Source organism: Mustela putorius, unplaced genomic scaffold, assembly GCF_011764305.1.
Source record: "Mustela putorius furo isolate JIRA1106 unplaced genomic scaffold, ASM1176430v1.1 tig00003901_pilon_pilon_pilon, whole genome shotgun sequence".
NCBI lineage: Eukaryota > Metazoa > Chordata > Mammalia > Carnivora > Mustelidae > Mustela > Mustela putorius.
The window spans coordinates 4240860-4253246 of NW_025422049.1; the positions used below are offsets into that span (position 1 = coordinate 4240860).

Below are 12387 nucleotides of genomic sequence, written 5' to 3' on the forward strand. Positions count from 1 at the left end.
GGCTAGGCCCGGCCTCCTTCCAATCCTTATCTCTTTAACTCAGAGTAAATTAAAAAATTATTTATTTAGCACTTCTGAACCATGGGTCTTGCCCTTTATAACTGTAATCTAGCATAGCGGAAAGAAGCACTTGCTGATGAGTCACTGCCATTTACTAGCCAGATGACCTTGAACTAGTCACACTACCTCTCTGACTCTCATCACATCTATAAAATGGGAGTAAATGTATCTTCTTCATAGGTTTTTGTGAGTCTTCCATTTAGGTAATATACACAAAAATGTATTTAACTATTGTAAGGCGATATTATTTTTGTGATAGTTATTAAAGGGGTTGTGGATGAAAGTTCCAAAAGATAGGTAACCCTTCAGGGTCTGGCCTCTCTCAAATGACAAATTATCCTACCCTGGGTAATATCCACTGTATCTGCAGTGCTCAGCCCATCACCTGCATGGCACATAGAGCAGCTCAGTGAAGGTTTGCTGAGTTATTAAATAACAGCCCCCTTCTTTCTATTATGCCATTGTATCCCTTTTAATCAATCACATTGTTTTAAAAGATAACCAGTCTATTTTCAAGGTGACTCTATTTCCTAAAACCTCTCCCAAGAAAAATGCCTAAGTACTGCAAGAAGATAGTAATGTTCTGTTTTATTTCACACTGGGAAGAGGAAGGGTTTGTTCTTCATTGGCTTTTGATACACTCGAGAGAAACCCACCCTCTAGGCACCCTGACCTTTTTTAAATCTCCCAGAGATACCAAGCCTCAAGGCCTTGCACACATGCTGCTCTCTCTAGAATGTTCTTCCCTATACTTCGTAAGATAAACCCCCTTCTGCATAAAGAGGCTTTTCCTTGTTTCACCATTCCACCTTAAATTCTCTTGTTATACTCATTACTAATACACTTCATTTTCCCGTCATAACATTTATCACTCTGTGTGTGTGTGTGTGTGGTTTTTATATTTCGTCCTCCCACTAGAATGTGAGCTCCATGTGGCCGGGGGGAGAGGCAGTGACAGGAGGAAGTCTTGTCTTGTTCTGTGTTCTTCATCCTCATAGTTCCAGTTCCTAATAAGAGATCCCCATTAAATATTGCACATTGGTTGAATGACTGAACAAATAAATGAACAAAGCTGGAGGCTAAAGCAGACCCCTTAGCCTTGCCTATGAAATGGAATGACATGCCCCCAAGGGAGAGGAGAGCTGTGCCCAGGTACACAGAGGCCATCACAAATGTGAGTGTGAGCCAGAACATCATCCTGCCTTGGTGGCCTCTAGGTCATCCATGTTCTGGGTTCACTACTACACAGTGAGGCTCAAACAGAGCAGCTAGGGGAAAAAAATCTCATTGTATTAGATTTCAGTGTACAGGACCTCTTGTGTGGTTACTTCACTGCTGGATGCTTTTTTCTTTTCCTACTGCTACCTCACTTTTCTTCATCCTGCTACCTCACTTTTAGCACTGTCATGTCTAAACCTTATTTTTGTATACTGCTAGGGTATCAATCCCAAGAATTACCAAAACAAATCCAGTGATTCATTTAAAAAAAATACATGATAACCAAAGAATTTTTTTTAAAGATTTATTTGTTTGCTTGTTTGTTTGTTTGTTTGATGGGGGTGGGGGTCGATGTACAGCAGAGGGAGAGGGAGAGAATCTCAGAGTCCCCACTGAGGACCCTGAGATCATGACCTGAGCCAAAGTCGAGAGTCAGACACTTAACCGACTGAACCACCCAGGTGCCCTGAATAGAGTTTATTTTAGGACCACAAAGATGGTTCAACATTAGGAAGCCTATTGCTATAATTCACCAGCTTAATAGGTTAAAAAAGAAAACTATGGGAATATTTCCATAAGTGCTGAAAAGGCACTTGATAAAAATTCATCACCTAATTCTGACACTCCTGGTGAGCCAGGAATAATAGATAAATCAACAAAGCATTTCAGACCACTGAGCAATGTGTCAAACTGAGGAGTCTCTGGGGGTCATCCTATCCTATGATAAATCACCAGAGAATAGGAAAAGGTAGAAGTTCTAAGAGAGCATACCTGTTCTCAGTAGACAGCACTATATCTATATAGTCTAGTCTTAGTCTACTGTTGCCAAGGCCTTCATTTGGTTCTTTAGGTCTCTTGTCTTTGGTTGTTCTTGTTTGTTGTTGTTTTGCATTAATCTATTTGAAAAGAATGGGAAATTTTATTCTATTTAATGATTCCTTTTGGATAAAAAAGCTTTTATCTTGTTGTTTTAATGTCATGAAATTATTTTTAGATATTCCTTGAGTTCATGAGGTAACGTGTCAGTTTCTCACACTATCAAACTACTTTTAATTATGTATTACTTTCATAAATGCAACGATTATGATTTCTGAAGCCTTATCCTGAAGCTGCTGAAAATCGTCTGCCTAATCTCGTCATATTTTGCACATTAGCTTCCTTGCATAACATCTTTACCTTGGTTGTTTATTGTCAGTCTCTTATCCCAGCCCTTATAGATGAATGTCACAGTCACTGAATTGGATGTCAGGGGCACCATGGCCCTCAGCCTTCTTGCAGTCCCCACATTATTATACAAAACCTGCTGCTTGGAGAAGTAGAATGAGCATTCAGTTCTTTGCCCCATGTCCAGTGACTTTGGGGGAGCAAGCTACAATCTTTCTTTATAAACAGGTATAATAAATTCTTCTTCATAAGCCAGTGTTAATATTTGCAAGATGACTAACAGTCAAGTCAAAGGTGTGATCCTGTGATCAGAGGACAGAACCTTCTGCAAATGTAACAGTGCTATCTTGACCAGCAATGACTCTTGGTGAAGAAACATCCCATTAATATCTCTGTGTGGAGGTAAGGGAGAGAACACAGGAAAACAGAAATCCAGACAGAATTAAAGGTGTTTCAAGGCAGGCAGTCACATCGTTCAGAAAACGCCTTCTGCTATACTAATGGCTCTTTTCTCCCCTACCTTCCCAATATATACAGTCCAGGGACCACCCCCCCACCACCACCTATGTCGGCCCACTGCCAGACCAGTGTGTCTTCTGCAGCTCCTCTGAAATATTTACAAATGATTATTGTTTCTTCCTATCACGTTACTCAGCTGCCACAGTACCAGGCAGAGTGTAATGTCGGGCCTCAGCATTTTCGTTGCCAACCCCGAAGAGCCCCTCTCCCCCCAATTTTTATTTATATGAAAAAGAGCAGGCATTTAGTGTGCTACAGTCTGCCTCCACGAGAGAAGTCTAGGATTGGTGGCTTCTGTATTTGCCAGTTCCCTGTGCATTTGGAGAGTAGCTCAGCTCTGTAGGGTGAAATGTCTGCCTTCTCCTAAACTGACTGCAAATTCTAGGATTATGTTAAAATGGGCTGCTGTCGGAAAGAAACCTCGCCTTATTACTCTGAGCAAGAAGCCACATGCAAAAATACCCCAACATGCAGCCATTCTCATTAAAGTTAGTTGAGATTTTGGGTAAGTCTTAAGTATAAATTATAACTTTATTAGCTCATAGAGCTTTCTCCCAAGAACGTAAACCTAATAAAAATTAGAGGGAACTTATTAAGTGGCTGCCTTGTTGCTATTTGCCATGACTAGGGGAAAAAAGTAATATCATTGTGGGGTTTGCAGCCAATGCACTTTTTTGTTGTGGACGAGAGAGCAATTCCAAAAGCAGAATGAGGTGAAGAGTATATCTCATTACCATTGCATTGAGAACTCTTTAATTGATACTTTATATAAGCATTTCCTGCCACAGAGTTAGGGGGATCTTTAACTGTTACTGAGAGGGAAAAATCCGGCTCCAAACCACCACCGGAGGTCACCAGGGCACACTACTTATTTGCAAAACTGCATAATCACCTTCCGGACAAAGGATTCTAAGGGAGCTCACCAGGCTTACAATGTACAAAAAGCAGATCCTGACAATGGTAGGGAAGGAGATGATGGCTTTCAGGGAACCTGTAATTGTCGCTGTGATTATTTATTCATCAGGACTTTTAAATGTTGGCAAGAGAAGCAGAAACCGTGTTATTCAACACACCAACATGCCCCCACGTATGCTTTCTCGCCACCTGATTTTGCCAACATGAGATGCGATGCTCTCTTCGACTATTGGGTTTAATCCCCAACCAGAATCGATCAAACACGATGTTGAGAGAATGCACTTTGGAATCACAGAGTGTTAGTGCTCAAAGGGGCACTGTACGAATTATCTAGTGCAAAAAAAGTCTTTGGTCTGAGATCTCTATCTGGATTTCGGGAGGTCACTGAAGCTCTAGAATTATATACAAAATTATGTGTACATCTTCATTTTTCTTTTTTTTTTTTAAGATTTTTATCTACTTATTTGAGAGAGAGGGAGAGAGAATGCATGAGCAGAGGAGGGACAGACGAAGATGGAGCTGGAGAAGCATACTCCCTGCGGAGCAGGGAATCCTGACCCCGTGACCATGACCTGAGCCACCCCAGCGCCCCTCATCTGCATCTTTCTAGGAAGAAATCTAAGAAGATTCTTAACTTCTATCAAATTCATAATAAAAGTTTACCTGACCCAAAAGGGTCTAAAAATTAGCAATTCTAGCCCATCTTCCACTGTCCTGACTTTCTTACCAGAGAAGACCATGATTCTCAGAGATGCAGAATAATTCACCTGACACCAAATAGCTAGTTAATGGCAGACCCAAAAGTTGAAACCTTTTTTGACTCTAGCTCTAAAACCAACTCTTTCCACTCTACCAGAGTTGTTTATCAAGCATTGTGGGTCATGATATCTAAGAGGTTGTTTGACAGCAATGATTTGTGTCATATCTATAACCCAAAGTAGACTACCTTTGAGATGCTTTTCCATCACTGAAATTCTGTTTCCATCCACCTTAATAGAGAACAGCATTGACACAGAATGATCCCGAACTAATTTCCATTTAGAAATTATTTCCATTTTATGATTAATCTTTCCCACTACCCATTGATCTCCCTTGCTAATAATGCTTGGTTAAGGCTAATAATAAAATGAGTTTGCTTTCCCTGAGTCTTCACCAGCTGATGGCAGGGTAGAAGGGCATCTCCATCAGGACTGGCTACATAATTTGCAGGGCCCAGTGTTAAGTGAAAATACAGAACCTTGTGTTAAAAAATTATTAAGGATTTCAAGGCAGTGGCAGCAGAGCATTAAACAAAATGTGGGACCCTTCAAAACATGGGCCCCTGTGCGACTGCACAGGTCACACATCCCAGGACGATGGCCCTATAAGATCCCTATTAAAGCTTTGGTAGAGCAAGGGACAAAAAGAAGCCAACATATGATTTAAAATTGACCATAGATGATCCACAATGCTAGAGAGTTGTATATTCATAATCATAAGGACTTTTTGGCTTATATGTACATATGCTCATACACACACATGCACATATAAATCAGTTTGACTAAAATTACCATCTTTTCCCTTCACCCAATGCCAAAACCCGAAACTAGTTTGCTTTAATTTTTCATCTTAGGTCCTATTTTTCTGGCATTGTTTAAGCACATATTTTCATTACCAGTTTTCATAGCCAAATGACAAAAGGTGGGATGAGTTCTCCAGAGGCATCTTAAGAGTCAGGTAGAGACAGAAACTGGAAAAGCAATGGCCAACTACTAGCTAGGGATATTTGAAGCTTCCAGAAAGGGGGAAAGCAGCTTCGGGGTATGCAGTTTAATGAGCCAATACTCTCAGGCTTAGGACATTATGAGGACAGAAAACATTTTAAATTCAAGACTCAGAAATCTGGGGTTCCAGCAGGTAAGTAGGTTTACCAACTGAGAAAATGACTGGGATTTGGTGTACTTGAGCTTGACATATTTCAGAGGAACCCTTGCTACCTCATTTCCCACTTCCCATTTCAGTGGCATTCCAGGGTTCCACGTTTAATGCGCAACATCTGTGCTTCATAAGAGTTGAGGCCAAATGTTGGGTGATATCCCATTGGTTAGCTCTATGCAGAAACCAAAATATAATGTGCACAAGGTGGAATTTACACTTGCCACGCTCAAAGCAAACTCCCACTTCTTGGCAAACTAAAGGCCAGTTAGCACAAGAGAAAATATAAATTGGACAAATCGATTTGTATTAATCTCATGTGTAGTCAGTTGTTGTATAAGTGACCCAGCACACCAAAACCGGCTTCCTAAGTGCGTTTTGCACCCTAGAGAGAGAAGAAACCAGCCCTCCTTGCGCCTCTTCTAAAAGAGTAAAGAAAAAAATTGTATCAGCATAGCTTCAGCCTTCAGAGAGAGTGTTTCTTCAGTTTTACAACACAGCCTCCAACCCCAAAGCCCAAAGCTTGATGTCAGTAAACATGCGGTATGTACCTAATGACAGAGAGCACGCGCTCACTCATCCGAGTATGTACCCGGTACGTGCTGACTGGTGATCACTTTTGGATGCTGGCGCTCTGCCGTGCTGTGTGAGGAGAAGGCACTTGCAATCGAATTTCAACCCGCATCAGAATTCAATAGCAAATGTAATACCCACAGAATTATCAACCATTGTAAAAATGAAGGAAATACTTTGAAATGTGTTCATGTGTTATTAACTCTTTGTTTGCAGTATCTGTGGGATATGAATATGAAACATGCCCTGACTTTATCCTCTGGGAGAAAAGGACAGTCATCTTACAAGGCTTTGAGATGGATGCTTCTAACCTAGGAGGCTGGTCATTGAATAAGCATCATATTCTGAATCCTCAAAGTGGTAAGCAGCTTTTTTATTTTATTTTATTTTCAAAGGATGTATAATTTTTATTTTTATTGTTTTAAAGGTTTTTGTTGGGGCACCTGGGTGGCTCAGTGGGTTAAAGATTTTTGTTTATTTATTTTAGTGGGGGTGGGAGGAGCAGAAGGATGGAGAATTTTATGCAGGCTCCATCAGCACGGAGCCTGCCCCAGGGCTCGATTTCATGACACTAAGATCATGACCTGGGTGGAAATCCAGAGTCGGATGCTTAGTCGACTAAGCCACCCAGGCACCCCCAGTGGAATTTTTTTAAATTGTGATAAAAGATGCATAACAAAGTTTACCACTTTGACCATTTCTACGTACAATTCAATGGCATTAAGTATATTCACAGTGTTGTGCAACCATCACCATTGTCCATTTCCAGAATGTTTCCATCATCCCAATGATGGAAATCTGTACCCATTAAATAGTAACTCCCCATTTCTCCTCCCCAGCTCCTATGCTACTTTCTGTCTCTATGTATTTACCTAACTTAGGTATCTCACGTAAAGGGAAAGAAGTACATGTTTCTAAAACTTTTCAGACATACTGCCACGTTTCCCTCAAGAATAATAGTCCATTTCATGGTCAAGAGTGCCCATTTCTTTGCACTTAAGAAGCTTTTAAAATATTTATTATTACTGTTTTCTTAATGCAATATATATACACACATACATAGTGCTATATATATGTATTACACATGCACAACACATATTTGATGCGAAAAACTTGGGAAAGTACAAGGAAAAAGTTACCTGGAAGTCCAGCACCTAGAGATAGCCAAATTAATACATATATCTTCAAATACAGCAATCTGATTTCAAATTAGTGCTAGTATACTGAGACCTCTTCATCATGAAGTTCTATAAATCTGGGTTTTAAGAATCATCTATCATCATTGCTCTATCCCAAGTAATTAACCAGTGTATCTGACGCTAACCAACTTTTTTTTAAAAAAAGATTTTATTTATTTATTTGACAGACAGAGATCACAAGGAGGCAGACAGGCAGGCAGAGAGAGAGGAGGAAGCAGGCTCCCTACCGAGCAGAGAGCCCGATGCAGGGCTCGATCCCAGGACCCAGAGATCATGACCTGAGCCGAAGGCAGAGGCTTTAACCCACTGAGCCACCCAGGCGCCCCACTAACCAACTTTTTTAAAAGTATATTGTGTTTTATATAATCTAACACTCCATCAATCATGCCAGTATTTTACGGGAAATGCTGCCAATTAAACTATGACATACACTGACTGCAAGATACAGACTTATTTCAGAGATGTTAAAAATGTGGAGCAAAATGTGCACCTTAGGATTGAGGAATCATCCATGTGGTAACACTTTTCAAAAGGCTTTGGTGCCCTCCATCCCCTTTTAAATACAACAACCCTGCAGTGTGGCATTAATCCCATTTTAAAAATCAAGAATCAAAGGCTTCCAGTCATGTGACTTCCCCCAATGTTCATAAGTGACTAGAGCCCTGTGCTCTTTCTCTCTACCATAGTTGTTTGTCCACATAAATGTCAGTAGATCCAGTGAGAAGCTAGGAACTGAATCAAGGAACAGTAATGGTTAAAAAAAGAAAAGGCAGGAGGAAGACAGGAGAAGTGGTGAAGGAATCTAGGGAAGAGGGCAGTCCTGGACTTCACTTAGTTTCAAGTATTCCAAGTCCTGGACTTAGGAAAAGAGGAAAAGGCAGAGAGCTAGGACACTGTCATCTTCCATCTGTTGTCCCTTTCTCCTAGTTTGCAATTTACATGTTAACTGAATCAGGAGAGGGAACCCAGGTGGCCCTTGAGCCCATGGTCTCTCAGACAAACTGATTTCACTACCCTGGTTATAAACGCTTCACCCAAGTTCCTCCACCTTGTTTTTCATCTTTCTGGGGAGTTGGTTATTGGTGTTCCTGTCCAGTTTTCATATGAACATCTATTGGGAACTTTTCATTTCAAAATCTCATTCCTTTTCATCCAAAGACACAGATTCTCAGCAACCATTAGTAGAACATGGACTTTGGGTTATTTCTCCAGGACTTGGGATGCAAATGTCTTGAGGCAGTTACACTCTTCCATGCAGCCATCCTTGTCTGCATCTGACCTTTAGGAAACAACTGGTGAAGTTCAGCTTATCTCATAGGGCCATGAACTGACCAAGGCTAAGAGATCCATTTTATAATCACACCTATGATCTTATTTTGTTTGCACCATCATTGAGTCAGCTGAGTCAGCCAGCCACATGGGCTGAAAAATTTTGATTGGCTAAACGAACCAGGTTTGCTTCAACCAAGATGTGACACCACCCACCATAGTCCCAGGATGGGACCCCTTCATTATCCCTCCTTCCACTCTTTCAAGGAACATTCTAAATTCCATTTCAAATTGTTTGTTTTATTTGAGAGCAAAGATTCGGGCATAGATATAAAATGTCAACTCTTTTCTGTTGTCAAAAGGAGAATCACAGTTTTAAAAGTACAAAAACGAAAGGGCAGATGCCACTTATTAAATTATGAGGTTTTTTGTTTTGATTTGAAAGAGTTTGACATTTTAAGCAGCCGGATCTTTTCCACACACTTTTATTGGCTTGTATGGATTGTCTCTTTCAAATGCCTGTCATTGACATTAAGCACAAAGTGGGAAATGACCTCAATTGAACCAGCCCCCAGCTGTGTGTTCCCAGCCCTGTGTCCTCTTACTATTTTCTTCACACAGGCTTAGAAATTCAGAGCAGAGGGGAGCCATTGAGAAAGTTGGCTTTGGGATCCCCCTTATTTCCACAGATGTGTTCTCTCCACCCCTACTTTGCCAGTCAGCAGTTTTTAGGCAAGAGGTACTGAATTCTTTCTGAGAATCTTTTTAACACCTTTCTTGAAGTATAATTTATACACCATGCAACTCAGCCACTTTAAATGTACACGTCAGTGATTTTAATAAGTTGTGGAGTTGTGCACCCAGCACCACAACCGTTTCAGGATATTGTTGTCTCCCCAAAAAGATGCCTTGTGCTCACCCCAGCTCCACTGAATCTGCTCTCTGTCTCTTTCTGAGAATTTTATTCTGAGAAAGAAACCTTATTTTAGATAGTTTTTTCTTTAAAGGAACATTTTTTCATTGGATCATCTCATTTGTAGGCACATTGTATTTCTAACCAAGAACTTGTCACACTTGCCAGGAAACAGATCTGAAGCCAGCTCTGCCACTGCCTTTCAGCCTGACCTTGGACATGAACACCTCTCTTGGGATGTTTTCAAAGTCTAAATCCCACCCACAAAGGCAGTTTTAGAAGCAGGAATGATAAGTGTGAAGGAGCAGCTTTGAAAAGACCAATTTAGAAAGCAATGCTCTTTCCCCCTCAGGTCAGACAGTCTTTTCTGACTGATTAAGGCAAGAGCAACCGTCTTTCCAAATTCCCCCACTCCACTTCTTTCTGGAAAAAGCCTAACTCTTTAGGCACCCTGCTTTTTTGATCTGAGACAGATGGCAGATTAGAAACAAGAATCTATCTTCCCCCAATTTCCTCTCACTGGTTAAAAAGACACCTGTAATTAGATTGGATGTCTGCTGCCATTCACTTCTTCAGTTTTTCTTTAGTTGCAAAATCATTATGCAGTGGGTAGCTTCTAGAAGGCAGTGTTTTCAGACCATTTGTCATTTTAGTTGCAGCAATTATATTTACCTGACAATTAACCATTGGTTGCAGAGAATTGTTTCCAAATATTGTGCCTGATATATGTAGATGGTTTCTACTTTCTGAGATGAAAAAAAAAAAAAATCAGGAACTTGTATTTTGCAATATTATTCAATTCAAAATACATCTTCTTAGTGATTACAGAAAGTATATATCCTTACCTTTTAAGATAAATCAGTTCTTTAAAATTATGAGGAATAAAATGTGTACATGAATCATCTATTACTGAGGTAAGCTATTTGTTTTAGTCTATCTTTGTATCAAACATATCTCCCAGTTGAGTGTTAAAAAATTATTAAAGAAAACAAGCCAGGGCACTAATTGGATATCGTCATCTGTCTGAAATGGATAAAGAATTTCTTTTAACTTAGTCTCCAAAACAGGCCAATAGTTTGTCGACAAATGGTTTTACTGGGAGGGGAAGTAAATTTCCATTGATCACACTGGCATATCTCCCAGCTTGTGTTTATATCCTCTCAGTCAAGTCCTAAGAGAAATATGTATTGTGTCCCTGGTTGTTCATAAGTCTGAAAAATGGTTTCTTCTTTGAAATCAGCATAAAGCACCACCCACTGGCTTCCGAGGGGAATTTTTATTTCAAACTTATTTATAAGCTTCAAAAGAAGTTCTGAGCAAGGTAGCAGGAGGGTGTGAGTAGTGCGTTTAAAAGTATGCTTAACTTATTATACAGCAGACCTGGCTTTTTGGCAGAGAGAAGGAAAACTTAGGGGAGAAAATGTGCAGTAGGCCCCATTCAGTGGGGTTTCTTTGTTGACTGCCAACAAGACACCCAACCCTTAGCAGGAAGTTGGCCTTCATATAAAAATGTGCGTTGTCCTAGGATCATTTGATTCTGTTTTCAAAATGAGCATGTGTGGCAGAATAAACTGGAAAGGAGGCAGCCGTAATTGATCAAGATTTCCAGGAACATAAACAAAATATTTTCAAAGCCACCTTTTGCAGAAGAATTGGTGTTAAATCATTGTTGCTAGATGGTATGCCCCGGTTCTATGTAATGGAAGGTTAAACAGATTCTTGAAACAACAAAAACACCCTTCAGAATGATCTATTTTTCCAGGGCAATACAAAAGGGGTTTGCCCATTTTTGTTTTGATTGCTTCAGCTTTAAACAGGAATGGTAATTTCAGTACACGGGCACTTTAGTACCTTGCATGAAAGCAAGACATCAATTGTTGAGATGTAATCAGAAAGTACATTGCCTTATGTTTTATTTCCTTTAATCATTCTTCTTCTTTGATGGAGTGCTGGGCTTTCTAATAGAAAAGGGGAGTTTTAGAATTGCAGGCTTAGAAGAATGGTTTAGAATAGCCATCTTTAGTTTTTAAATTGCCAGGAGCCTGGTAATAACATGTCATTTTGAAGGTAATTGTTAACTATACCGCTATATTGATATAAAAAAGATGGAGATCTACCTGTGAAAATAGATGTTAATAGCAAATCTGGTATTTCCAAGCTAATAATTGGACATATTTTTGAGTGATATAACCTATAATGCATTGCTGAAATACAGACATGCTAAACAGTTGGTTTCCTTATTTGTTCGAGAACATATCATAGTCTCATTGGTAGGATATTCAGTTAGTGATCATCAGGAGGTTTCTTTTCGATGATGTTGTTTGATGGTCATCCCAGTTCTCATTCACTTCCAATTCATTTAAACCGTAGCGTTGAGCGCATTGCGATTAAATGTTTTTTTGTGTGAAATGAAATCCAGTCCTATTAATCTTACTGAATTAACTGTTCGAAATCTTATGAATTTTTTTACTGTCTAATAAAGTTATTAATAAGAAAGTAGTGATCCTCATGTTGCATCACCACTTCCTCATATCAGGGAGATCATATGATAGTTGTCTTTCTCCACTTGACTTATTTCGCTAAGCATGATACGCTCTAGTTCCATCCATGATGTCGCAAATGGCAAGATTTCATTTCTTTTGA

At 39.8% G+C, this 12387-nt stretch overlaps 1 protein-coding gene across 1 annotated transcript in view; it reads left to right on the top strand.

The window, feature by feature from the left end:
- TENM1 (teneurin transmembrane protein 1) overlaps positions 1-12387 on the top strand; it is a 797330-nt gene that overhangs the window by 668343 nt on the left and 116600 nt on the right. The window contains exon 21 of the mRNA XM_045068252.1: positions 6580-6723. Coding sequence (XP_044924187.1) covers positions 6580-6723 — 144 coding nt within the window. The remainder of the gene's footprint in view (positions 1-6579; positions 6724-12387) is intronic.